This window comes from Canis aureus, chromosome 36 (genome assembly GCF_053574225.1).
Source record: "Canis aureus isolate CA01 chromosome 36, VMU_Caureus_v.1.0, whole genome shotgun sequence".
Taxonomy (NCBI): Eukaryota; Metazoa; Chordata; class Mammalia; order Carnivora; family Canidae; genus Canis; species Canis aureus.
The window spans coordinates 18,668-44,789 of NC_135646.1; the positions used below are offsets into that span (position 1 = coordinate 18,668).

The 26,122-nt window shown below is 55.8% G+C and overlaps 1 protein-coding gene across 4 annotated transcripts; it reads right to left on the reverse strand.

Moving 5' to 3' along the window:
* Positions 1–1,790: 1,790 nt before the first annotated feature.
* CLN8 (CLN8 transmembrane ER and ERGIC protein) lies at positions 1,791–24,617 on the reverse strand. Of its 4 annotated transcripts, XM_077885618.1 has the most exons (5): positions 19,393–19,601; positions 18,807–18,898; positions 17,875–18,052; positions 12,795–13,464; positions 1,791–3,717 (listed from the first exon to the last, which is right to left on the reverse strand). In XM_077885618.1, exons 4-5 carry the CDS (start codon positions 13,335–13,337, stop codon positions 3,394–3,396), a joined length of 867 nt encoding a protein of 288 aa, XP_077741744.1. In that variant the 5' UTR covers positions 13,338–13,464; positions 17,875–18,052; positions 18,807–18,898; positions 19,393–19,601; the 3' UTR covers positions 1,791–3,393. The 4 variants fall into 4 exon arrangements, with proteins under 4 accessions (XP_077741744.1, XP_077741743.1, XP_077741742.1 ...); XM_077885617.1 differs by lacking the exons at positions 17,875–18,052; positions 18,807–18,898; positions 19,393–19,601 and adding an exon at positions 24,217–24,617; XM_077885616.1 differs by lacking the exons at positions 17,875–18,052; positions 18,807–18,898; positions 19,393–19,601 and adding an exon at positions 20,058–20,168.
* Between the last annotated feature and the right edge of the window lie 1,505 nt (positions 24,618–26,122).

Here is a 26,122-nt window from a genome sequence, read left to right on the forward strand (position 1 = left end):
GTGTTTCCTTACCTCCCGGAGGGTCGAGACCCTCACTCCTGGCATCAGTCTGGCGGCAGTGGTGGGCCCTGGCCGGTGTGCATGGGCTCCGAGCGCCTGCAGCCACGGCTGCTGCACAGTAACTTCCAGAACCTGTGCCTGCCCCTACCTGTCAAGGCAGCTCAAGGGAAGTCGGCTCAGAACGGGCAGCGGGGTGCGGGCAGGACATAGGCATGGTTCGAGAGCCCTGAGGACTGAGGTGTTCTGATCCCCGGCCCCAGGGGCAGCCCTCTAACTCAAGGCCCGGCCCCCCTAGCCCCTGCACCGCCTCCTCGGTGAGGGGTTGTGCGTCCTTCCTGCTGAAGCTCGGGGCCAGGGAGGGGTCCCCCCTGCATCTGTGACGACTTGCTCTTGGTGCAGAGTCCGTGCCAGCCTGAGCAAGGGCTACACACGACCACTGGGTCTGCACGGAGCCGAGGTACACGCGGCCCCCAGGTCGCACTGTGTGGAGGAGAGGGAGATGGGCCCCCCCGCTCCTGTCTGTGCTCACACGTGGCCCCCAGGTCGGACGGCGTGGAGGAGAGTGAGCCCCAACCCCCCGTCTGTACGAGTGCAGGGAAGCTGGGCTGCCTTGCAGCACTTCGACACATTACAAGGTTTCAGCAAACCACCACGCGGCCTGACACATCCATGTCCACGCCTCCCGGGCAGACAAGGCTCGCGGACCCTGACGGATGCCCCCAGCCCTGTCACGGGACCCTCCTGCAGCTGAGCAGTGACTCCCGTTCCCCACCAAGGACGTCGCCCGCGGCCCCCGGCCTTGCCAGGCACCTGGCCAGCTCTCAGCCCTGCCTCGTCCTGGATGCTCCGTCAGCAGGTGCGCGCCAGCTCTCCAGCGGGACCCTGCCCATGGCCACACAGGGTCCGTCTGCTCCATCCCTCCCTCACTGCGGCTGGAAAGCTGGTCCACGCCAGGCACTGCAGACACATGGACGGATGGACACCAACCTCGCCCTCACCGACTCGATCGTCTGTGTGTATGGACGTCGCGAGATCAGCCAGCGAGGGTCAGCAGGGCTTCTCCTACGTTCTGAGCTGACTGCACTTGGAGGAGCCTCAGCTCGGACGCCAGAGGAACAAGCCCACGTATGTGCGGGACTGCATCCCATCCCAGCCCGGTCACCACCTCTGAGCCCTGGGCTCCCCACGTGAGTGGAAGCAGCCGTGCTGCCGTCAGTCGTGCAGCCAACGACATACTGCGGGTTCCCCGGCACAGCGCCACGGTCCTTAGCTACGGGGGGTGTTCTGAGGGGACCCTGGGGCCTGCAGGCAGAGACGGAGGAGCGGCACAGCCTCCCAGCCTGCGGGGCCACAGGAATGCGGATGGACAGGGCTGGGAGCAGAGCCCGGGAGGCACCATCCAATCTGGGCGATACCAGTGTCCAGGAAGACAGGCACTGGGCCCTGGATCAGAAGGGTTCAAAAAGCCTTTACTGCAGAAAGGTGCTTGCTCTCCTGCTCGTCATGGGAAGCCCCGGGTCACGGGGAGCCCTAGGGAGCAGGTGGGCGAGCTCATGTGTTCTCTGGCCCTTCCCTCTCCCTGCACAAAAGCCACATCTCCACAGAGACACAGGGCGTCAAGGGTGAGCCCTGGAAGGGTCATGGTCCTGGTGTAGTTCAGATAAAACTCAAGCTAAATAGGACCGACCTTCAACTGAATTTTGAACGCAGAGACTGATAATCAGTCTGTATCTCCAACATACAGAAGACTCGCAGACACGAACAGTACAGAGAGACGACAACAGACATCCTTCTGGGTCCATAAATATAAACTATTTTATTACATTTCCATCCCATCAGAAATGCCAGCCATCTCTGTTCCACGAGATCAAGGAGGTCTACAGGCCGCGGGGTCTCCTGTTAGCAGTCCTGGCAGGGATGCGGCACGCTGGGTATGGCTGAGATCTAAATGACTTCTTATGGGGAGATAAATAGGTATTGCACATCTGTAACTAAGCATGATCAATAAAGTCGAAGCAGCAGCACGGAAGACACATCACTGTGAGAGCTCCGTGTTCTCTGACAAGCACAAGTCAGGCATCTCTGTGACCGATAAACACGTGTTTTTCCAAACACATGAAAGGGGATTTAAATAAAAAATAAACTTTTAGTTTTAATTGCATGATCATGGCTAGAATAAAACTGTGCGGGTCTCCCACCCGCCCCCCGCAGCCCACAGGTCGTGAGCCGAAATGACCCCTGCTCCCCTAAGGTTCTCACTGCAGCACTTTGCAGACCTACTCTGTGCCTGTTCTCACTGCATGATGGAAACCCATGGAGGATGCTCCCTTCCCTGGAACACGTGACTGTACGCACACAGGTCTCTGGGAAAGGCAGAAAGGCCTCAGCGAGCCTTCGGAAGGGGGTGCCTGTGTCACCCAGCATACATGCCAGGTGGCTGTGACTTCCATGAGGCGCGGCGTGGCGAAGGCAACTGCCTCGGGATGCACCCCCACCCCCCCACCCCTATTAGGCACCCAGCAAGGGCTGCTGCAGAGCAAGCCAGGACCGCAAGCCCTGCCGCCGAGCCCCTTGGAGCACCGCGGGAAGCGGCCACTGCCTGGGCGTGAAGCCCACAGAAACACCAGCCACGGAACAAGGGTCTGTTTGGGAAGCCCACCAGCGACTCAGTCTTTTAAAAATGGTCCTTTGGTCCAGAAAAATCCAATCACCAAAACTTTTCTACCTTATTTTGCCAAGTGAGCCATAGCGTATGAACACACACCTCTTGTTTTCCCACAGGTCCCCTGACCCATGAAGCCCACGGGCCTCGCCGTCACGAACACTCTGGTCGGGCTGGGTCCGGTCCGGGGCCGTGCGTCCCCCTAGCTGTCTGCATGTGCCCCCACCAGATGCACTGCTGCACACGGCGCTGCACACGTCACACGGGACACTCCGAGGGGGGCACGGATGGGACCGCCTTGTAGCTTGGGGCAGTTCTGCCCCACGAGGAAGGACAGCATGACTGGACAAGCTCCCCCACACACTGACCGTGTGACGGGAAAGAGCAGGCTGGCGGCCACCACAGCATCCCAGACAGGGCGCTCCCCTCCTCCCCGGCAGGTGGCCTGGCGTCTGCCCTGGATCCCCTCTGTGGTGCTCCTCAGGGCCCCACACGCTGAGGCGTGCAGGAACAAAGCACAGTGGACAGCAGACTTGTGATGGCAAAGACCCGCCCCCCAACCCCCGGAGGCAAACCAAGGCTTGAGAAACACTTGGCGGCTACTTAGAAATTCACATGAAGGACACGGTTGGTCCGACTTAGAGACCATCCTGGACAGAGCACTCAGGGCCTCGCCTGCAGGAGCCCACGCACACAGGCCACCGCGCTCTGCGGTCCCAGGCTCCCGGTGGCTACTGGCCCTTCTTCTGTGGCACCTGACCGTTGGCCCCAGCCGGCCGGCTGCTTCTGGGTGCCGGCTGCGCGAAGTTCCAATCCACCGGATTGAGAAGCTGCTGCGTCTTCTTATGGGTCCAGTATGGATTGATGACGAGCGTGAGGAGGCCCAGCCCGACAAGGAACAGTGCCAGGTGTGGCAGGTACAGGCTGCTGACCAGACCGTCCCAGTGCCAGAAGCACACCCACCACATGTGGTAGGTCAGCACCATGCGGCAGTGGAACATGTGGATCATCAGCCACTGGTTCAGCTTCCAAAACAGAGACTCGGACCAGCCAGCCTGCAAACAGAACACACGAGGCTCAACGCACGACCATCAACACTCTTCACTTTGAGGAAGACTTACTGCCTTCATCTATCCAACCGAACACAGCCCAGCTCTCTTCTCCCTGAGGCTTCATGGGGGCAGGAGACCACCCGCTGAGGCAGCACTGGCGCCCAGAGTGGGGGGTGTCCTCACCAGTCCCACTGGCTCCTCCTGTTTCTCCCAAGAGCAAAGTCCCGTCTCCCCTCCAACTTCACTCCAGTCTCTCTATGTCCCCCTGACCCCCACGTACTGACTGTCACATCAGGCTCCCGTCCGGCAGCTCGGGGACAGGAATTGCTGAGAGGACAGATGCTGACCATGACTAACGTTTCCTACTTTGATGTGTGATACTTTTTCCCCAGGAGCCCATGGACACCAGGCAAAAATGGACTTTCCTTCAAATGACTAAATTTACACTAAAACTACTTTCCAGTAGTTGTAGCTAACACTGAACAGAGAACTTGAAGGTGGTTCATCAGATCCTAGACACCAAGGTGGGACCTCACCAGCACCAGGACGTCTGGCACCAAGATGGTCGGGCCCAGGACGGTCGGGCCCCGGGTCACTCCAGCACCAGGACCTCCAGCACCACCACATCCCAGCCCCCCTCAGACCTCCCACACCAGCCTCTGCAACCTGGTCTCTGCTGAACCCAAGCTTCCTCGGGAGCTCCGAGCTGCAGGTGGCCCCCTCCCAGGGTGGGACAGGGTCTTGCTTTTACAGAAAGAAAACTCTGCAAGCAGGCAACAGAGTATGATCTCAGGAAAGGGAACCAGCTCTGCTTGAGTCCCATATGCTGAACCCTGAAGGGGCCACAGCAAACCAACTCCCGAGAGGGTGTTGTTAAAAACAGGAAAGGAATCCTAATCTCACATGTCATGAAATGTGTCCACACAGCTCTGACAAAGGAAAACGAGAATCTATGAATTGATGACTTCGGAAAAATAAACTAAGAAAAATAAGGAACTTCCTTGTTGTCTGAAATACTGTGAACTTGCTCAAAAATAACCTCACCAAACATCCAATGGTCTACTTCTTTTAGCGCAGACACACCCGTGCGTGCCTTTTTCTAGTCTGTTGATGATTCAGGTAGGCGTCAATAACACCCCAAAGCAGCATCTATTTCTTCTGGCAGAGTTTAAACATGAAATGCTGCAGCTGATTAACGAGCGTGGAAGGCATGGACGTGAGGCCAGGAGACAGAAGGGCAGATGGAAAGCCCCGTGGAGGCTCCATCAGGGCTCTCCTCCTCTGGGCACCCGGCGCTCCCGGCTGCTGGGCCTCAGGCCTTCTGCCGGCAGCCTCCCTACCGGAGTCTCCAGGGCTGGACGCTGCTCTGCTCGTGCAGCATGTGCCATCTTCAAACCACACAAGCAGCCTTTCACAAACTCACCAAGCACTTAGTTTGCTCCAACCCTGGAGCAAACAGAACAACAGGCCTGTGTCTGGTGCCACTCAAGGTGGATCATAGCCACATGCTTCCCGGGGACCTCGACAATGCAGGAGTGGGAGCCAAGGAGGCACAAATCTGAAACAAGTGTAGCACCTCCACACTACAGGGGCCTGAGACATGCACAGGGGAGAAGTTAAGACCAGGAGAATGTGTGTTCATCATCCTGATGGCAAAGTGACAGGAAGATAAAACCAAATGCGTCTGCTAACTTGTCTGTAAAACCAGAGGGTGAGGCTCCAGTTCTCATAGGCTCCTGGCTGTCTGGAGGAGAAGCTACAACTGCAGTCAGTCCTTTATCAGTAGGGACCAAGTGTCCCAGCACTGTAGCCTGCCCCAATCTGCTGAGAAACAGGGTGGTCCCTGCCAAGTGGCCCCATCACCAGGTCCAGAGGTGGGAATGGGCAACATTTGGCTTTGGCCATGCATGCTGTGTGCCCTCCCTGGACACACACTGGCAGCACCAGGTGGAGCCTGGACACACACAGGTGGGGTCACCCGGTCCCAGCTGCATGGGCTATGCTCCCCTGTGCAAGCTCCTCTGGACTCGGCCACACTCTGTTTCCCAAGGGAACAACACATACATATGCCAGTACAGACTCCACCTCCAGAGCTTGGTCCATCATCCGTGTTTCCTCCCAAGTCTCCGCCTACAGCTGGCAGAGTGCTTGATTACTACTCATGACAGCGGGTATCTTCCGTGGGATTGTACGAGTAGGGCCACAAGCACACATTTCTCAAGCACAGAACCGTGGAAGTCTGACATTTCCAATGTCAGAGTGCTCCTGGGGAACAAAGTGTGTCCTCCATGGTAGCCAAGGACACCTGGAGGCCACCTCTCCATCACCTCTCCTTCATGTTTAGCGGCACGGACTGCGTCCCACGTTGCCATTCTCCAAAATTCACAGAACAAAGGGCTCTTTTCCATCATTCCCTCACTGCTAAAATATTAATGTTCCTATCATGAATGTGAACTCATATAGTAAAGATGTTGAGTTCTGAAAGCTCAAAGCTGGAGAACTGAGCGTTCTTTGGCATAATCCGGGCACCGTCATCATGAGTGCCCTAAGCAGGGACAGGAACAAAGTCTGTGACAATGCTGCTTTGTGCAGCTCTGGCTCCCGGCTGCTAGCACTGCACAGCACATGTGTACAAAAATCTTCATGACCTCATTCACACTACGGGCTAGGCGTTCATGGGTGAATTTTATCTAGAGGTTTGAGTCCTGTGCAACGCATTTATTAACTCTAACCAGCATTTCAGAATCATTCATGAAGGGAATGCTAAGAACGAGCCACTGTTTGCATAGAAAAACCATCTTAGTTATGGTGACGTCTGCTGTCTTGATCTACATCCTTTACTATCTCAACAAGTCAGCCCTGGATGGCCAGGCAGATTCTTGAATCCAGACGCCCAACTATGCAGGACTCTGGAAGCTTTAGTAAAAGCTTAAAAGGTTTTAATGTTATAGAGGATGGTTACTTACGTTTAGTAGTATGTCAACTACAATGAGGAATGAAACACCTAGAATAACTGACCTAAGCTACCTTAACATGGGGTCCAGTTGTGCTGCTAGGGTCCACTGGCTTGGTGCAGTCACTGTCCTGACGGTACTAAGAAGTGAACATGTGGACATCCCTCCCCCCGATCCTGCACAAACAGCACCCAGCAAGCTGTAGGGACACAGGAAAGTCCAAAACCAATCGCTTTCCTGCACCCACCCACCACTGGAGCCTCCCTTCCTTCTGAGGATGCTGAAGACCAGAGGCTGGGCCTCCCACCAGCCCTGCTCCTCCCACGCAGAGCAGAGCGTCCTGCAAGAGGCTGGTGGCCATGCCTGGCTTCAGACGGTACAGACAAGTCTGGAGAAATACACATGAAACCATGGAACACTGATCACCAGGGGTGCCTGAAGGCTCAGCGGTTGAGCATCTGCCTTCAGCCCAGGGCATGATCCCAGGTCCTGGGATCGAGTCACACGTCGGGCTCCCTGCCTGGAGCCTGCTTCTCCCTCTGTCTGTGTCTCTCTCATGACTAAATAAAATCTTTTTTTTTAAAGATATTTATTCATTCATTCATTCATGAGAGACACACAGAGAGGCAGAGACACAAGCAGAGGGAGAAGCAGGCTCCATGCAGGGAGCCCGACATGGAACTCTATCCTGGGACCCCCGGGTCACGCCCTGGGCTGAAGGCGGCGCTAAACCGCTGAGCCACCCCAGCTGCCCTAAATGAATAAAATCTTAAACAAAAACAAAAACAACACTGATCACCACTACGGACTGGAAAAAGACAGGGAAGATTTTCATTTCTTCTTTTAAAGAAATTCCTACAAAACAAAAACAATTCCGGATCACTAATCATCTATTTTCTCAAACGTGTGAATTACAGCCCCAGCTTCTGTCTGGCAAGTTTGCTGTAGGTCCCCGTTGACCATGGCGTGAGCGGGCTCCTCTGTAAGAAGGATGGTCGGGACAGGAATGCTGGACACAGCCTTCTTTTTTTTTTTTAATAATAAATTTATTTTTTATTGGTGTTCAATTTACCAACATACAGAATAACACCCAGTGCTCATCCCATCAAGTGCCCCCCTCAGTGCCGGTCACCCAGTCACCCCCACCCCCCGCCCTCCTCCCCTTCCACCACCCCTAGTTCGTTTCCCAGAGTTAGGAGTCTTTATGTTCTGTCTCCCTTTCTGATATTTCCACCCATTTCTTCTGCCTTCCCTTCTGTTCCTTTTCACTATTATTTATATTCCCCAAATGAATGAGAACATATGTTTGTCCTTCTCCGATTGACTTATTTCACTCAGCATCATACCCTCCAGTTCCATCCATGTTGAAGCAAATGGTGGGTATTTGTCATTTCTAATGGCTGAGTAATATTTCACGTATACATAGACCACATCTTCTTTATCCATTCATCTTTCGATGGACACCGAGGCTCCTTCCACAGTTTGGCTATTGTGGACATTGCTGCTAGAAACATCGGGGTGCAGGTGTCCCGGCGTTTCACTGCATCTGCATCTTTGGGGTAAATCCCCAGCAGTGCAATTGCTGGGTCGTAGGGCAGGTCTATTCTTACCTCTTTGAGGAACCTCCACACAGTTCTCCAGAGTGGCTGCACCAGTTCACATTCCCACCAACAGTGTAAGAGGGTTCCCTTTTCTCCGCATCCCCTCCAACATTTGTGGTTTCCTGCCTTGTTAATTTTCCCCATTCCCACTGGTGTGAGGTGGGATCTCATTGTGGTTTTGATTTGTATTTCCCTGATGGTCAGTGATGCGAGGCATTTTCTCATGTGCGTGTTGGCCATGTCTATGTCTTCCTCTGTGAGATTTCTCTTCATGTCTTTTGCCCATTTCATGATTGGATTGTTTGTTTCTTGGGTGTTGAGTTTAGTAAGTTCTTTATAGATCTTGGAAACTAGCCGTTTATCTGATAGGTCATTTGCAAATATCTTCTCCCATTCTGTAGGTTGTCTTTTACTTTTGTTGACTGTATCCTTTGCTGTGCAAAAGCTTCTTATCTTGATGAAGTCCCAATAGGTCATTTTTGCTTTTGTTTCTTTTGCCTTCGTGGATGTATCTTGCAAGAAGCTACTGTGGCCGAGTTCAAAAAGGGTATTGCCTGTGTTCTCCTCTAGGATTTTGATGGAATCTTGTCTCACATTTAGATCTTTCATCAATTTTGAGTTTATCTTTGTGTCTGGTGCAAGAGAGTGGTCTAGTTTCATTCTTCTGCATGTGGATGTGGACACAGCCTTCTGTTGGCCCTCCATCCACACCCGAACACAACGCTGGAGCTGTGCTTATGGCCTGAGAACACAGGGAGGTCTCAGCCCCTGCTCTCCATCCTCGGGAAGCCCGTCTCGTGGAGACAATGCCCCCACAAGGAGAGTACTGAAAAGCCAAGGGCATGAGGAGGACCCGCAGGTGCACAGGATGCAGGCGACTCCCAAGTCTCTGCATCTTATCAAAAACGACCCACACCTGGACCAGCAGCCGAGATGATCGTTTAGACATTGCCTGGGTTGACCTTCTACTCCATTAATGATTTCCAACCTTCCGCCAAATCATTCCTGCCTGAGGACCTGACACCATCTCCAAACCCTGCACTCCCCACGATTTCTCCAGGTGCTTAACTGAGCAGCAGCCGGCAGCTCCCCAGCACACTGGCCCTGGTTCTTCTGCCAGCCACAGCACTCCCCGAGCTGCCCAGGGTAGCCTGTACCTGTCCCCACACTCACAAGGCCTCCTGCAGCACCAGGAAGGGGTGGCCCTGGGGGACGGTACCACTGCCTGCCGCCTTCTAGGTGCTCCACAGATGTTTGCTATGGGTGGACAGTCAGCCCCATGGACACTGGTAATCCACTTCCCACGTTCTCACACTGTTTACCCTGTTGACCCAAAGGCACTGATGATTCTTCCCACTTCATGATTTTCTCCCGAAGCTTCCCACAGCATTACAGGAGTGCCCGTCACCTGACCCCTTTGTGGTGACTCCATCAGACATTTATGAAACAAAAAGCAGTATTTCATGTTTCACATAAAATATCCTGTGAACAGTATGCCAGAAAAGATGGCAAGAATTCTCTGCTACTGGGTGTTATTCTGTATGTTGGCAAATTGAACACCAATAAAAAATTTATTATTTAAAAAAAAAAAACCTCTCTGCTAAAAATTCTTGGGGTACCTGGGTGGCTCAGGGCATGACCCCGGGGTCCTAGGATCGAGTCCCACTTTGGGCTCCCTGCATGGAGCCCGCCTCTCCCTCTCTGTATCTCTCATGAATAAGTAAGTAAAATCTTTTTTTTAAAAGATTTTCTTTTATTTATTCAGGAGAGATAGAGAGAGACAGAGACACAGGCAGAGGAAGAAGCAGGCTCCATGCAGGGAGCCCGATGCGGACTCGATCCTGGGTCTCCAGGATCAGGTCCTGGGCTGACAGTGGCGCTAAACCGCTGAGCCACCCGGGCTGCCCAAATAAATAAAATCTTAAAAATGTATATATAAAAATATAATTTTCAGGAGCCTAACTTAAACATTTTCATATCAAAATGAGAATCAAGATTGTATTTAGAAGACATACGTCTTTCAAAAACAAAAAGGATACAAATACTACACAGATAATGAGGGTAGGTCCTGATGCCTCTAATCAGTAGTAAGACAACCCTATTCAGAAACATGAACCTAAGAAAACAACACGAGGTCAGAAGACGGCGGGCAGGAGGCTGGACCCTCTCTCCCCACAAGCACCCTGATTCTGCCCTTGCAGAGGGCTGGCCTCGGTCTTGCCAGTCCTGGACTTCTGATGGGTTCTGCAGAGTCCGGCTGCGTGGGGAGAAGAGGTGATGGCTGGGCTGGTAGGCCCCGTAGCTTCCGCCCCCCCACGCCAGCTCCACACCAGGGAGCAGACTGCACACGGCCTGCTCTTCCCCGTGGGAGGTCCGGCAGAGACCCTAGAACCCCTGGCCACACCGGCCAGGGGGTCAGCTCCTGCATGAGGACTGTGTGGGGGGCCTGCGGGAAGTGCCCACTCTGTGTGATGCACGGACAGCAAGGGACTCAGGCCAGAGCAGACTCAGGCATAGGTGGTCCAGGCGAAGGAACAAGGCAAGTCTCCAAAGGCAGATCCTAAGGAAATGGAGTCAAATGATTTATCCGACAGACATGCACCCGCAACAGTCACAAAGATGCCAGCCACGGAGATCATGAGGACAGTGCATGAGCAAAGTGAGAATTTCAACAGAGATAGAAGATGTTTTTAAAAGAAGTCCCAAGGAAGCCACAAAAGACCACAAACAGTCATCTTAACCTTGAGAAAGAAGAATCCATGCAGGCGTCACACTTCCTGATTTCAGACTGTATTACAAAGCTTCTCAAAACCGTATGGCGTGGGGGAAGACTGACGTGGAGTCCGATGGAACGGAACACAGAGTCCAGAAATAAACCCACCAGGTACACCCAACTGGCCTGCCCAAGGGGCCAAGAACCCACAACAAGGAAAAGATAGTCCCTCCCACAGGTGGTGCTGGGAAACCACACAGCCATGTGCAAAGGTCCGAAAACAGACCATGTTCCAACACCAGACACAAAAGACAAGTCAGAATGTGAAGGCTGACACAGAAGATCCAAAACTAACACTTTGGGAAGAAAACACAGGGAAAAAACTTCACAACTCCCGTCTTGGCAATGATTGCTCCGACAGCAAGAGCACAGGCAACAGAGATAAAAATAAACAATTGGGGCCGTGCAAAGCTAAGAAGCTTCTTCACAGCAAAGCTCCAGTGGGGCCAAGGCACCTGCAGACCACGTGACCAGCAACAGACGCCTCTCCAACACACATAAAGAACAACTCGAAAGTGGAAAGAAAATGGATTCAAACATGGCGCAAGGACATGAGCAGTTTTCCAGAGAAGACAGGGAGACGGCTCACCACTGTGTCTGAGGTCCCTGATCGCCCGGCAGATGCGAACCCAAACCACCATGAGACCACCGCAAGGCTGTCACGATGGCTACAACCAACAACCAAGGGACCCGTGTGCGCGAGCCCCTCGCACAATCCCAGTGGGAAGAGGACATGGGGCAGCCACTGTGCGCAACAGCACGGAGGTTTTCTTTTCTAAAACAGAACTACCACATCATCCGGTAATCCCACTTCTGAACACTCTTCCAAAATAACTGAAATCAGGATCTCGAAGAGTTGTCAGCACCTCCCACGTTCACTGCAACGCTTGCTCTTCACAGCGGCTAAGATGTGCACGCAACCTGGGTGCCCACGGCGGACGAGCAGACACAGCGTGGTGCGCACAGCATGCAAAACTACTCAGCCCCAGAAGATTCTGCGGCACGCAATGTGCAGGAGCCTAGGTACGGAGCTCGGAGGGGCGAGCCAGCTGCAGAAAGCAAACACGGCATGCTTCTGCTTCTGGATCTAAATTAAATTCACAGAACGGTGTGGAGTGGCACCTGCTCAGGGCTGGAGGCAGGGGCAGCGGGAGGTGCTCATCACCAGGCATGGAGTTCCCACCAAGCACGGGGGACACACTCGAGGGCTCTGCTGGACAACACTGGGCCCGCTGTCCACAGTGACGTCACGTATGCTTAAAAACTGGTTAAGAGGGTAGATCACGGGCAGCCCCAGTGGCCCAGCGGTTTAGCGCCACCTTCAGCCCAGGGCATGATCCTGGAGACCCGGGATCTAGTCCCACCTCAGGCTCCCTGCATGGAGCCTGCTTCTCCCTCTCCCTGTGTCTCTGCCTCTCTCTGTGTGTCTCATGAACAAATAACTAAAATCTTAAAAAAAAAAAAAAGAAAAACAGAATCACGTTTTCTGGGCCTTATAAAATTCTATTGACAGAATCCTAAGGTCCACTGAGTCTTGTTTTGCTGTGGAGCTAGAAGCCAATAAGATTTAAAATTCGGAACATGGAACCGAAGTAGTCTGCGTGCTCTGGTTTACCTGGTGGTGAGTATACAGCGCGTGTAGAACAAAGCGGCTGTACAGGCACAAGACAGGATGGCTCCACAGCTCCCCGGCTTGGGCTGACCTGTGCAGACGCTGCAAATGACCCCCCACGCCCTGTGAGAAACACTCACCTTTAGGAGCATCCAGGAAATGCAGGTGAAGGGAGTGCTCGCCTCCAGAAGCAGCGTGCTCATAGCCAGATAGTGGCCGGCTCCGAGGTTGACCACGGAGCCAAGAAATCCCAGAAAGGCGAAGAGATGGTGGATGGCCAAAAACAAGTCAAATGTCCGGAAGAGCACATTGGACAGGTGAACTGCTACGTTCTCAAAAAAAAAGAATCCGGTTGCCGTTGCGATGTGAAACCAGCACCAGTTCTGCTGGCCGCGCGCCTTGTCAGCGTGCAGCACGGGGTCCACCAGCAAGGCCCACAGGCCCGCAGCAGTGCTCTGAACGCCGAAGACGGCGCGCGTGGCCGCCAGGTTCCAGAAGACCTTCTCTCTGGCCACCAGAGAGCGGTAGGTGGCGTTCAGGGAGGACGAGAGCTGGTGGCAGACCACAAAGACTCCCAGGTAGAAGACGAAGCCAGCCACCGCCAGCGTGGAGCGGATCTTCCAGGACGTGTAGTCGAGGTCAAAGATGCTTTCTGATGTCCCCCCATCGCTCATAGGAGTCATTGTCCTCAATTTATTACGTTAACGGCGTCCCAGGGCCAACACCGGGCTTTGGGCCCACGCGGCAGCCGGTCCAAGGAAGCGGAGGCGGTGCAGGTGCCCCTCGGACCTTCATGTATCCGTCTGCAATCTGGGGAAAGAACAGGTCACTCTGCGTTGACGAAGCAGAAGCGAGCACACAACCCTGTAAACAGGGTTTTTAAAGCTTCTTCACCACGCTTGAAGACCCACAGACACAGCAAGGAAACACCCGCCGGCCCCTGGAGGACAAGAGAGGACGAGGCCCCGTCCTGGGGCCACCTGGGACTCGCACTGTGCACACGCCCCACGGCGCCGCACACACTCGGATGTCGCTCGGGGGCTGCTCTCTAAGTGCTTCTCGAAGCCCCTGGATCGCGAGACGAGAACACTGCCCAGGTCGTCCGTGGTGTGCAGGGCCAAGCTCCGTGCACGGGGCCGTGCTGTGGCCCATCCGCGCGTCACAGGCCCCCCACACCCCCTCGTCCCACAGCTTGCCTGCGGCGGCGGTGGGGCTGCCACAAAGCCTGGCACACGGCAGGTGTTCACAGCTAGGCATGAGGACAGTCACTTGTCACCATCAGGGCCTGACACCCCAGGAAAGCCTCGGTCCCGGTTCCCATCTGTTAACCTGCCGCACGGCGTGAAGTCTGTCCTCAGGGATGGGCTTGGAGGACGGCAAGGCCACCGTGCGTGCCCATCCCCAGACGCCAGGGCTTACCGCTTCCTGCAGGGCCCTGCCCACAGCTCCCTGCTGAGCCCCCAGCCCTGGGCTGCACCCTCTTCCAGCGATTGTACTTCCAACCACGAAAACCATCCCCTACGCTGCGTACGTAAAGACAGAATGATGTACTGAACCCTCGGGCCGTGGGCAGAGCTCATCAGCGTCGTCTCCGCACTCCAGTCCCCCAGTGCCAGGGGCTGCCTGCGGGCACGGAAGGCATCACGGACACACTCAAAACGTAAGTTCGATTGACTTCTACCCATACAGTGTGGAAACAGAAGTCCCATTCTATCATTGCCCAGAAACACAAAATATTTCCTTTCACAACAACCCGTTTCCTACCCCCTTAGGGGTGACAATGCTTGGGGACCCATGAACTTCAGGTCCGACTGCCAGCACGTTGAAGACGATCCCCCTCCACGTTGGGAGGTGGAGGTCGGGCAGCTTATGCTAGTCAGCGGGACAGGATGGGAACAAGGTCCCCCGGGCCCATGCTGCCCCCCCGCCCCCGCCACGCTCCAGCCCTACCGAGTCTTCCCTTCCCGGGAAACCCCTCGCCCCCACCCCTGTGCCCCAGGGTCCTCCCCTGTGCTCCCCCCAGCCGGTGTCCCTGGTCCCTGCCTCTCCCCGACGCCCGCTCCACCAGAGGAAGCGGACGAGGCCAAGGACCTTGGCTCCGGCTCTAACACTCCATCAGTTTTGTGTCTCGAAACGCTCAGACTGCAGACGGCGGCTCCGGGAGCCCCGCCACCCCGAACCCCGGGGCCGGGCCACGCGCAGCACACGCTCAAGACACGAGCTGACGTCCGCGTGCACCTCCAATGGGGCTCAAATGGTCACATCTACAGAAGTCTGGACGTGTTTGTCAAACGGCGACCGCCAGTCTGCGGCCTTCGTCAGGCGGGAACCCCCGACCTCCCCGTGTCAGACTTCGGGGCAGAAACCCGGCACAAGGAGGGGAGCCCAGGACCAGGTGCAACAGGGCTCTGCAGGCCTGACTTCCACCTGCACGCCCCACGGCTGCAAGGCCCGCCGCGCATCCTCAGGGAGCGGGGACTCGCCCCACGTCTGCGGAGGGACGACCAGGCCAGAGCGGGAGCGCCTGCTCGGGGCGAGCGCTGCATCCAGCTCCGGAGGGGAGGCCCGGGCCACCAGCACAGGAGCTGTGCACCTGCGTGCGGCCTGCAGCGACCAGCAAGACCGCCACGCCACCCGAAGTCCCGCGCCAGGCCAGGGCACACACAGTACGGCTCATCTCCCCCAAACCCAAACCAGCGCTCCCAACCGCCGAGCACGTGCATTCGAGGGTCGGGTGACCAAAGGCAGGTCACGGAGGAGCGTGTCTTCCTACTTCTCTGAGCACAGCCTCTGAAGTAGGCAGGCTCCTGTAGGAATCCGATCCAGGGCACAGGACGAGGGCACACTCCTTGCACACGTCCACCCGGACCGAGTGTGTGCTGTGCACGGGATGGGACGGCGGTGGCAGCGGGCTGCTCTGATGGGCCCAGGGAAATGCTGCCAAGGCTGCGTGCACACAGATGAGGCTTCTTGGGGGCAGGGGACCAGCAAGAGCGCTGGGCACCGGGACACCTGGGAGCTCGGCACCTGGGCACAAGCGTGGTGATTCTCCCAGGACATTCTGACTTCCCAGAACCCTTCTGGCTCCAGAGACTGCCGCCCAGGGCCAGCTGCTCTTAGGGGACAGCAGAGCCAGGAGCTGACCTAGCAAAGTCCTCCCTCCTCTCCCCGCCCTGCAACTGGAGCAACACCCCTCCACCCTGCCTGCCCCATCTGCCCCTGCACCCGGAGCAACACCCTCCACCCTGCCTGCCCCACCGTCCCTGCACCCAGGAGCACTGTTCCTTTGCCTTGATCATCCCAGGGCACCTGGTCCTTGGCAACTAAGGGCCATCCTTATTACTCAAAGCCAAATTATTCATGTAGCCTGTCCTGAATTGTTCACTCTGTCCTGCTTTTCCTATAGAAACCCCAACAAAGGTAGCAGCCTAATTCCTCCCCTGCCTCCTGTCTTTTGCCTCCTGATCTGGGGCTTCCCCTGGGTGGCCCAGCGGGGGGGTGGTATGGTGTGCCTGGCACCTCTGGGACCTAGGAGTATAATGGCCTTGTTTTCCTGAGCCTCTGATGTGTGTGCTCCTGTGTCCATACCCAACTCATAAAACCACTCACAACAATCTGGTTCTGCTGCAAATCACCTTCTAACCCCAGAGGGTGGGGACTATGAGGTCTACAGGTGCAGACTGGCTTCCGGCAAAGAGTTCCAGGGTTCAGGAGAAAGGAAGCCTCACCACCAAGCAGGTAATGCTAACCGTGGAAACGGTCACACTGCACAAAACTGTAAACTCTGTGAAAATGCAGACTCCTCCTAAAACTTCTTCTGTACTTTTACACAAGTCAGTCATGAGATCTGGTTCTCATCTCACCACAATTACATCAATATGCTCTTAGCCAAGTCACCCAACTTCTGTGGTGCCTTTGTCTTGAAATGGGAGGGTCCCCAGGACTGCAGGACTCAGGCTCCCCCACTGGAGACAGCCAGGACAGGTGCTGTTTAGGGAGGTCCAGGTCAGGACGGAGGGGCTCCAGGGTGCCAGGGCCCAAGGAGCAAGAGCACTGGGTTCTGATCCTGGTTCTACTACTGAGGAGCTAAGAAAACAAGTTACTTAACCATCCTGGGTTTCTCCAGTTCCTGAGAAGAATAAAAAGTACACACAAACGCAGGACAGTAGGATAGTGGTTACTAATCCAAACACCTTGTCATGTGCCAGGCACGTTCAGCTGGGTCATTCTGTATCATGTTTCGATGCAGTCTGCTTGCTTTGGAAGGGACTGGCACCTCGGCAGGACATCGGACCTCAGGTCCTTGGTGCTTCCTCCCTACCTCTAGAAAATTCCAGGACAGGGGCAACCTGCAGGCTCTGCCTTCCTGACCCTGGAGCGACAGCCAGGAGCCCAAAGGCAGGTGCAGAGCCACCCAGCTGGCATGATCTCTGGTCCCCATTTGATTATAAAAACCAGTGACTCTGAAGTGCAATGGTTTGGTGTCTTCCTTCCTCCAAGCCAAGCTAGCATGACTGAAAGAACATGTGGATCTTCCCGCAGGCCTTAGCGGTTTTACAGGAGAGCCAGATCCATTTAAAACAACCGGATTATCCTGCTGGACAGAAACCCTGAAAGCAGGCCCCCGCGAGTCCCTCTTTCCTACGGCCCCTCCTCTGACGTCCCTGCTCCCCACCAAGAGCACAGGGACAAGTGTGGTCCTGACGCTCCCAGATAGAATGTGCCTCCAGAGTTGAAAGGAGCACCAAGGACCTGGAGCACTGAGAGAGCACCGTCCTGGGGGAAGGAAGCTGCTCGCCCACCATGTGGGCCCCTGAGCACCTGGGGAGACTCTGGAGCACAGGCCCCGTTTCTGAACCACACGCCGGAGTCCAACAGTGAGGCACCCTGCGGCAAGGGCTCAGTGGGGAGGCTCCCGTTACGGCAGGTGAGGCAGGCCTGGGCGGCACCCTGAGCCCTTCCCAAGAGCCTGGATATGCAGGAAAATCCTCGGTCCTTTAAAGTACACCACAGCAAAGTTCTGGGAATCTTCTACAACCTTTTTGAAGGTACTTTCAGATCTAAGAAAGAAACTACAGACAGGTTAGGGTCAGACGCTGAAACCAACAGGAGAGCCGAAGCTGAGAAAGAGGGTGCCAGGGAAAGAAACAGAAACCACTCCCTCACAGCCCCCTCTGCCCACCCCTTCGGATCCCGACGCTTGTTCAAACCCCTCCTCACCTGCTCCTCCCAAACAGCTGCCCGCACCGTGTGGGGCAGCAAGCCTGTGCTGGCCTGGCCTCTCCCATCACCGTGGGTGTGTCGGGGTCTGGGGAGATCACTCAGCACCTCCCAGTCGGGGATGCTTCAGCGAGATAGCCCGCCAAGGGAAGCAGGCCAGGCCTCGGGTGGCAGGAACCTGCAGGGACCCGGGCGGGGCAGCAAGTCAGCCTTCCCTGGAGCCCTGCGGAGGTCCTGCCCCTTCCACGGAGTCACAGTGCTACCTGAACCCACACGATGGCAGTATAGCTGCAGTCCCGCCCGCACCCATAAACTCAGCCAGGCCCTACTGTGGAAAGGCAGACAGGGCAGGACAGACTTCCACTGGCCCGTCAGCCTGACCACATCCCTTCCACCATACACGGCGGAGGGGACACCAGGGTCATGGCTATTCCACTGCATGCCCACCTCTCAGACCAGAGGGCCTCTTCATATGGCCTCAAGTCCACGGCGGTCACAGTGGGAAATCACTGCTCCCTGGGGGCGGGGGGGGGGGTGGTGCTTGCACTCAGCCCCTCTGGCCAGATGGATGGCTTCCAAGCCCAGGCCCTCCAGCACTGCATCTCAGTGGGGCGGGGGGAGCTGTGGCCAGGAGGGACTGGCTCCTGGGGGTGCCCAGAGCCCCAACCCTGACGGCGCAGACCTTAATTTCCTTGAGAAAAATCTATCTACAAACTTCATCTTTCTTCCTTTTCTAACATTTGGTGGTGTAGGCTGATGCACTACAAATTTAATGAGTGTCAGTTTCAGGGCTGCAGTGTGACCTGGTGGCCCTGTCTCCAGGGACGGGACTCTGTGGCCACCCTTTGAGCTCCATTTGACACCCACTGAATTCCTGGAGTGCTAAATTACTACAGATAGCAGTATTTCTGTATTTGACTACCGTAACTGACCTAAAATTTGGAAAAGAGTCAACAAGATGAAGAAAGGTTGCACACTTTTCTTGTCATGCTGGATTACTGTTTAAGAGCCGCCCGACGGTCACCTGTGGGAGAGAGGCTGTCACTTACTGAACCTCGAGTCTTGGCTACGACCCTGGTAAGGAGCTGGGAAGGCTGTGGTTTGGAGGCACCGTGTTCACCAGCGCCCCACAGGACCCCCCAAAGCTCATCTCCTGTTCCTTGCGATCGCTCGCGTTCTGTGGACTTTGTCATCCTGCGAGGGTGACCCTCCTGAGGATCAAAGTAACCTGACGTGTGTTCCCCATTTGTGTGAGAACAAGGTTTGTAGCATTTTGAGAATTCCACTTTGGCAGTGTGCAGAAACACTTGTTCCAAAGTCAAAAAGAAATACAGACTCAAGGAACAAAGTTTAGGAAATGTGAACAGGCACAAAAGTATAAAAACAAAACCCCCAATTCCCCAGTCCCCCGAGGCAGCTCTAGGAAGCATTACTAGTTTGGGTTCAATCATTTCATCAAATATAAACTCTTATTTTTTCCCATAATGTGGGATCAGGTGTACACGAGCTGCGGCACACCTGCTTCTCTCTGCAATACAGGCCTCCGCGTCCCAGGTGCATCCATCCTTCCGCACAGAGGCGGGGCCTGTCCCTCCCAGGGACCCCATTCAATTCGGCAGCCTCCAGCCGCACTTGGTTTCCCCGCTTTTGTCACAGAGAGCTCCCCACAGGCCCCAGAGCCCCCAGTCCTGCTCAGCGCCAGCTTCCAGGGTGAGGAGGTGCTCTGCGGAAACTGCGTGGCAAGCAGGGCCTGGAGGTGCTGCGGGAGGGCTCACCGCTGGGGGGGCTCAGGGTGGAGGGGGAGCAAGGGGGTCCGGGTGGAGGGGGGGCGGAGGGGGGCTCAGGGTGGAGGGGGAGCAAGGGGGGTCCGGGTGGAGGGGGGCTCAGGGTGTTGGGGGGGTCCGGGTGGAGGGGGGGCAAGGGGGGGCCCGGGTCGAGGCTGAGGTCCGGGGTGGAGGGGGTGGGCGCTCCCCGCACGGCCCCCCCGCCCTGCACGGCCCCCGCCCCCGCCTCCCGCCTCCCGCCTCCCGGTGCGGTCCAGGGCCCGGCTCCGGCCGCGCGGTCACCCAGCGCCGCCAGGGAGGGGAGCGCAGGCCCGGGCGAGGGGGACGCTGGTGCCCCCGCCGCTGCCCCGCCCCGCGCCCCGCGCCCCGCGCCCCCCGCGCCCCGCCCCCTGCACTCACCGCCGGCGCCGTCCGACCGGGCCGCAGAGGCGGCCGCACATGCGCAGTTCCGAGGGGCGGGGCCTAGCGCGGTCGGGCGGAACCACGGGCGGGGGCCGCGGGGGGGCGCGGGCGGAACCACGGGCGGGGGGGGCCGGAGCGCGGGTCCCGGGCCTGAGGCTGCGGGCGGGGACCCCACGGGCCCTGGATGCGCCGGCGGCCGCGGTGACTCAGCGCCCGGCCCCGCGGTCCGCGTGCCCGGGGCCCCGCCGCAGGCTCGGGCAGCCGGGGGGCTCCCGGCGGGTCTAGGGCGGGTCTGGAGCGGCCCCGCGGACACGGGAGGACCGAGGGCCGGGCCGGGCCGGGCGCAGCCGCCGCGAAGGTCGGCGCTAGGCCCGCGGGGGGGCGGGGGCGGGGGGCGCGGGGGGCGCGGTCTCCCCGGGCTCTGCTGCTCCCGCGGCCCGACTCGCGGCGGGGACGCAGCCTCCGGGGTTCCCCCTGCCCCGCGGGACCGGCCCCCCAGCGGCCGCAGGTGCTCCGAGGCCGGGGGCGCCGCCAGCCGCAGGGCCCTCGCCCCCGAGCACCCCCGGAGCCGCTTCTTTCTTTCCTGCTGGACACTTTGTATCTTTATGAACTTCCTTTCCTGGTTACTTCCTGCGTCTTCAGGCCAAGACGTGACCTGCACGAGGGGGCAGGGGGTCCCGTTGGCCTCTCCTCCCCGGCGCCCAGGCCGTGCGGGTGTAGCTCCGCGACCAGCGAGTGTCTGCGGGGGCGCGGGGGGCGCGGGGGGCGCGGGGGGCGCAGGGGGCGCCGGGGGGGGGGCCGCGGGGGCGCAGGGAGGCGGGGGGGCGCGGGGGCTCGGGGGCTTCCAGCCGGAGGGGTGCGTGGGCCACGCGCTGCACCCCCCCCCCCCCGCCTCCTGCCCACGGGCCCTCAAAACCTTTATTGAACCGAATTAAAACTGAGACAGACCCCGGAGACACAGGCATGTGTCTTGATTTTCCTTCCCCTGTGGCTGTTGACGGGAACCACAGACTCACCTGGCTCTCGGGTCGATTTGGGGATAAAATAAGACAAGTAAGTTCTAAAAGCCCTTTCAAAATAAAGTACCATGAACTCCTCATGTATCCTCAGCATGCGAGGAAGAAGGTTCACGAGTGCATTCCCGCCTCGGAGCTCAGCTCCCCTCTGATGGGTGCCCGCTGGCTCCAAGCGGAATCTGCAGGAAGCACAGCCTGCTGCTGAGCCTGTGGGCCTCGCAGGTCACCTCCTCTGTCCTGCCCCTGTGCCGCCTTAGAAGTAAGATGCTGAGGCTCAGAAATACCCAGCGACAGCGTGCTCATTCACACAGGCCAAAAATTCCTCAGCTAGAGCTTAGATATTCAAGGATTGCACCTTTGTGTTCAGCGATGGAGTCAGTCGTTACAGGTATAACTGGCAATAAATAACCAGGTGGAACTGAGACGTCTGGGGGAGATGCAGGACCCACTGGACTCTCCTCCCCAGTGGGGCCCTGCGTGTCGGGCAAGCACCTGCCCCCTCCCTCCTACAGTCCCAACAACAAGACATACTGGGCGTAAGGTGCCCTGGCAGGTGCTTTCTGGAAATGGTACATTCAGACTTCACATGGGTCTGGCACAGCCTCAGATACTCGTGGGCGGACCTGCATATTTCCTGGATAAGGAAACCAAGGTTTGGCGTGTGTAAGGCCAAATAACTTGTCTAACTACCCTCAGCAGCTAAACAATGAAGCTGAGTTTTGAAATACTATGCAATGAGGTATGTGGAGGTGATCAAAATGAGTTTTTTTAGAGGAGGCGGGAGGGACAGTTTTAACCTCCCTTCTCCTTTCTTGTTTTTTTTAAGATTTTATTTATTTATTCATGAGAGACACAGACAGAGGGAGAAGCAGGCTCCATGCAGGGAGCCCGATGTGGGAGTCGATCCCCAGTCTCCAGGATCACGCCCTGGGCTGAAGGCAGGTGCTAAACTGCTGGGCCACCAGGGCTGCCCTCCCTTCTCCTTTCTGACCAGGTTAACAATACATGCTCATTGTTTGCTTGGTTACGGAAAAAAACAGATTTTTAAAAGACATTAGCAGGTGGCTGGTGTGATCTTGCCCTTTCTGCCTACTTGTAAAAACCAGGTGGGATGACCAAGTACGCACAGGGAGAGTGGGGAGACTTTAGATCCACATGGTTCTCACCAGAGAACGTAGTTAGCTCTGCAGCAGAGATATTCCAAACAACACTGTAAAGTCTCGGGCCCTGGGTCATGATCTGCAGACCACAGATGGGAAACAAACAGCATTCTGGGGACCTCTGCACCTCTGATGATGAGATGCTCGGCCCAGCTGCCATGGAGACACTCCCCGGTGGGCTCCTCTAACCCCAGAGGCCCGACCTGGGGCTGTCCAGCTGTGTGTCCCTCCACCTAGATCCTGGCACCCTGGCTGGCTTCAGCAAGAATGCTGTTAGGCTGGTCCAGTAGGAATGGCCCAGCCTTGGTGCTCCCATCTACCAGCACCGGTCATGCGCCCCCACTCTTCCTGGGTGCTCATAGCTCAGCCCTCCTCCCAGTGCAAAGCCCACAGCAGGTGAGTTTCCTGAATAAAATCCACATCAACATTCTTTAACAAGTGTCATGGATAACATTTTCTTCCAGAAGTATGGCAAAATGAAAATTTTTTAGAAAGACAAAAACACGTGTCAAAGAAAAGTGCATTTTCTTGGAATCATTCCTGTTCAAATGAGTCTTCAATGTCTCTACCTCTTTCTTCTGAGAAGCATATTTCAGAACCACAACCCGTGGTGCCTACGGCTCTCGTCCAAAATTTTCAGAGGGCTCTGAACTTGGAACCTTTACTTCCACTGGTGTTGTGACCTTGGAAAGTTTGAGTAATGTCTCTGAGCCACAAACATAAAGACAAGGTTGGTGGAAGTCTCTTGGAGCACCAGGGCCTCTGCCACTTGAGTGCCGGCTACACCAGGGCAGGGCTCTCTGTAACACCAAGAGCTTCAAGCTAATGGCTTTAATTATCTTGGCAAAGAATCTTTAAGTCTCAGTTGGCTAAACACAGGATCATAAAACCAGCATTAAAAAATAATGCCTTGGGATGCCTGGGTGGCTCAGCGGTGAAGCGTCTCCCTTTGGCTCAGGTCATGACCCCGGGGTCCTGGGATCGAGTCCCGCATCAGGTTCCCCACGGGGAGCCTGCTTCTCTCTCTACCTGTGGCTCTGCCTCTCTCTCTATGTCTCTCATGAGTAAGTAAATAAAATATAGATAGATAGATAGATAGATAGATAGATAGATAGATAGATAGATAAGCCTTGATAAAGATGATGTTTGTTCAAGGGCTGGGAAGCCAGGCTGTTCTCCAGGGGCCTGCCCACCCCTCCCGAGGGGACATCTGGCGAGGTGGACACAGCTGGGGGGTGGGGGTGCGGTGCTTCCAGCTGGTGCTGGGGCTGGAGGCGTTGCCGTGGCTCCCTGCGCACAAACCAGCACCCATAACCCAGGAACGCAATAGTGCAGAGGTCAGAAACCAGATGCAGCCCAAGGATCCGCCTCCAGTTTCAAACTCAATCAGGAGCAGAGAGGCTGCCCTCCCCACCCCCAAGCCGGTCTAGCCAGTTCCCCTCCTGAAATGGCATCAGAAGGTTCTGGGTGACCTGAAGGATACAGTGCGACTTTGAGAAATGTTTAACTCCTATCAGCAGATGGATGCAATCCCTGGGAATTTTTTTTTTTTTTTTTTTTTTTTACCTTGAGTACTAGTTTAGCAACAAATGTACAGGCTTAAAACTTGCCCTCTCTCCCCACTACACGAAGTCTAATGCACTTTGGAGATCACAGTGGGGCACTCAGGTGGTGCAGTCGGTTGAGTGTCTCTGGATTTCAGTTCAAGTCATGATCTCAGGATCCTGAGATCAGCGAGGAGCCTGCTTGAGATTCTCTCTCCCTCCCCTTCTGCTCCTCCCCCTGTCCCCCTCCTCGTACCCACCCCCTCAAATAAATAAATAAATAAATAAGCCTTAAAAAATAAAATATATATGTATATAAAAGAAAATGAAATTCAGTGTGTTTAAAAAGGTGGATAAGATGTTAGGAAGCAGGCAAATCCCAAAAGTGGCACACCAAGGAGGCTGGTTGTGAAGTTGCCTGAGAAATAGACCTTACCTGAGAGCTTTCTCTACCATCGACCACCTGGCAGCTGTACTGAGTGTAGATGTAGAGGCAGGAGGGGTAAGTGAGATCAGCGGGCCAGACACTGCCAGCATCAATCAGGAAACACACCTCCAACTCCAACTCTTGTCCTTGAACTAAATGGAGGCCCTGGTGAGGGAGCCTCCCAGTGCTCCCCTGCTCACCAGGGAGTGTGGGGCCCCAGGAACCACATGACATCCCCCTGGACCTGGGCACTGCCTCCTCCGACTGTCATCATGACCTGGCAGGCACGGGAGCAGGACTGAGTCACTGAACACGAAGAGGGTGGCACTCCCATTGGCTCGGGATGCCCATTGTCGCCCCACGGGAGGCTGGTGAGGTGGCCTTGGGCTGACGCCTGGCCCTGGCAGCAGCAAACCAGTTCCTGCAGACAGCGCTGGTCACACAGCCCGGGTGAGTTCAGACTCCAGTGACCCGTCTTCCCGGGTGCAACACGCCAGGGCCACGCTGGTCTGTAGGCGGAGGCCACCACGCCTCTTGAATGCAAGCAAGTGCAAAGGGCTTGCTTTATGTGGGCGCTCTGGCAAGAAGACCTTTTGCCCATTTCTACCCATAAATCTTAACCATGAAAGTCATGAAATTCTAATGAAATAATGAAATTCTCATTAGTACGCGATGTATGTAAAGAAAATAGAGTGGCCTGTGCTTGTGATTACAAATACCAAGACCAGAGGGATTAATCTTCAGCTGGTTGCCATACTGTCGGAAGCAATGCTGCTGAGCATGCACGGCTTGTGTTCATAAAGTGTGTTTCATAAACATTATTTACTCGAGTATGTGCTCAAATAATATTAATTAAAATGAATAAGTGAACACGTTTCTGTTAACCTTGACACATTCCAAGAGGGACAGAGATGGCTCTGAAGTAGAATGTGTTCTCAAGTGACAAGATTAATCTTCGTTGAATCATTATGTCCATTATGTTCGTGCCTCAAGCCCGTGTCTTACTTTCTATGTTTCAGGATGTGTCGGTAGGTGGGGGCCTGACAGTGGGACTGCCCCTCCTGAGGAGGCATTGTCATGCCTCTTTCAGCTAACACTGGCTGGAGATATTTCTTATGGAGGTGCACTTTGAGTTCTTTGACAAAAGCATGTAATTTCTGGTTAACCTCTTGCAACAAGCTCTCCCTACCTCCCCAGCCTCAGGTCCTGCTCCCGTGTAGTCTCCTAGCCTCTTATTAATGAAGTCCCCCACTCCCAGCAGGCAGTTTTCTCCAGTGGGTTCATTCTAGATGCTTGGGTGTGGGTACCAGCAGCAAGACATAAGTGCATCATCCCCCAGTGAGCCAAATGGTGGAAGTGCACACCATTCCCACTCCATCCTCTCCTTAGCCTGCCATTGCCAGGGGAAGGGAGAGGTCTCTAACCAGCTTCCTGTCTTCCAAATCTTTCAAATTCAGCAGACTCTAGATTTTTCTACTTGTGAATACTTCCAAGCTTCAGGACATAAAAAGAAAAAAAAACAAAAACAAAAAAACCACACCCACCTGCGTGGCTCTCAGCTGCAGGTCTCTACCCCCAGGTTAGCTGCTCCAGAGCCAGGCTTCAGGCAGCTAGGGAGCTCTCAGCTGTGGGTCTCTACCCCCAGGTTAGCTGCTCCAGGGCCAGGCCTCAGGCAGCTAGGGAGTTCTCAGCTGCGGGTCTCTACCCCCAGGCTAGCTGTTCCAGGGCCAGGCCTCAGGCAACTAGGGAAGGCCCTGCACTTTACTCACACTCGCCAGTCCCTTGTGAGCCAGGCCTGTTCCACTTGCCTGCTCATTCTTCCCCCTGAAAACCACAGTCACAACTTCCCCCTTCCACTTTCCCCTCATGACTTCTGCCCCCACCCCCACCCTGGTGTTTCTGTGAGGCCCCATGG

Coding starts and splice junctions, on each gene's coding strand:
- CLN8 (XM_077885617.1), bottom strand. CDS start 13,337: ATGACTCCTATGAGCGATGGGGGGACATCAGAAAGCATCTTTGACCTC. Junction 3,718..12,794: donor TTTCCTGGATGCTCCTAAAG/GTGAGTGTTTCT, acceptor TTCTGTTTGCAG/GCTGGCTGGTCCGAGTCTCT.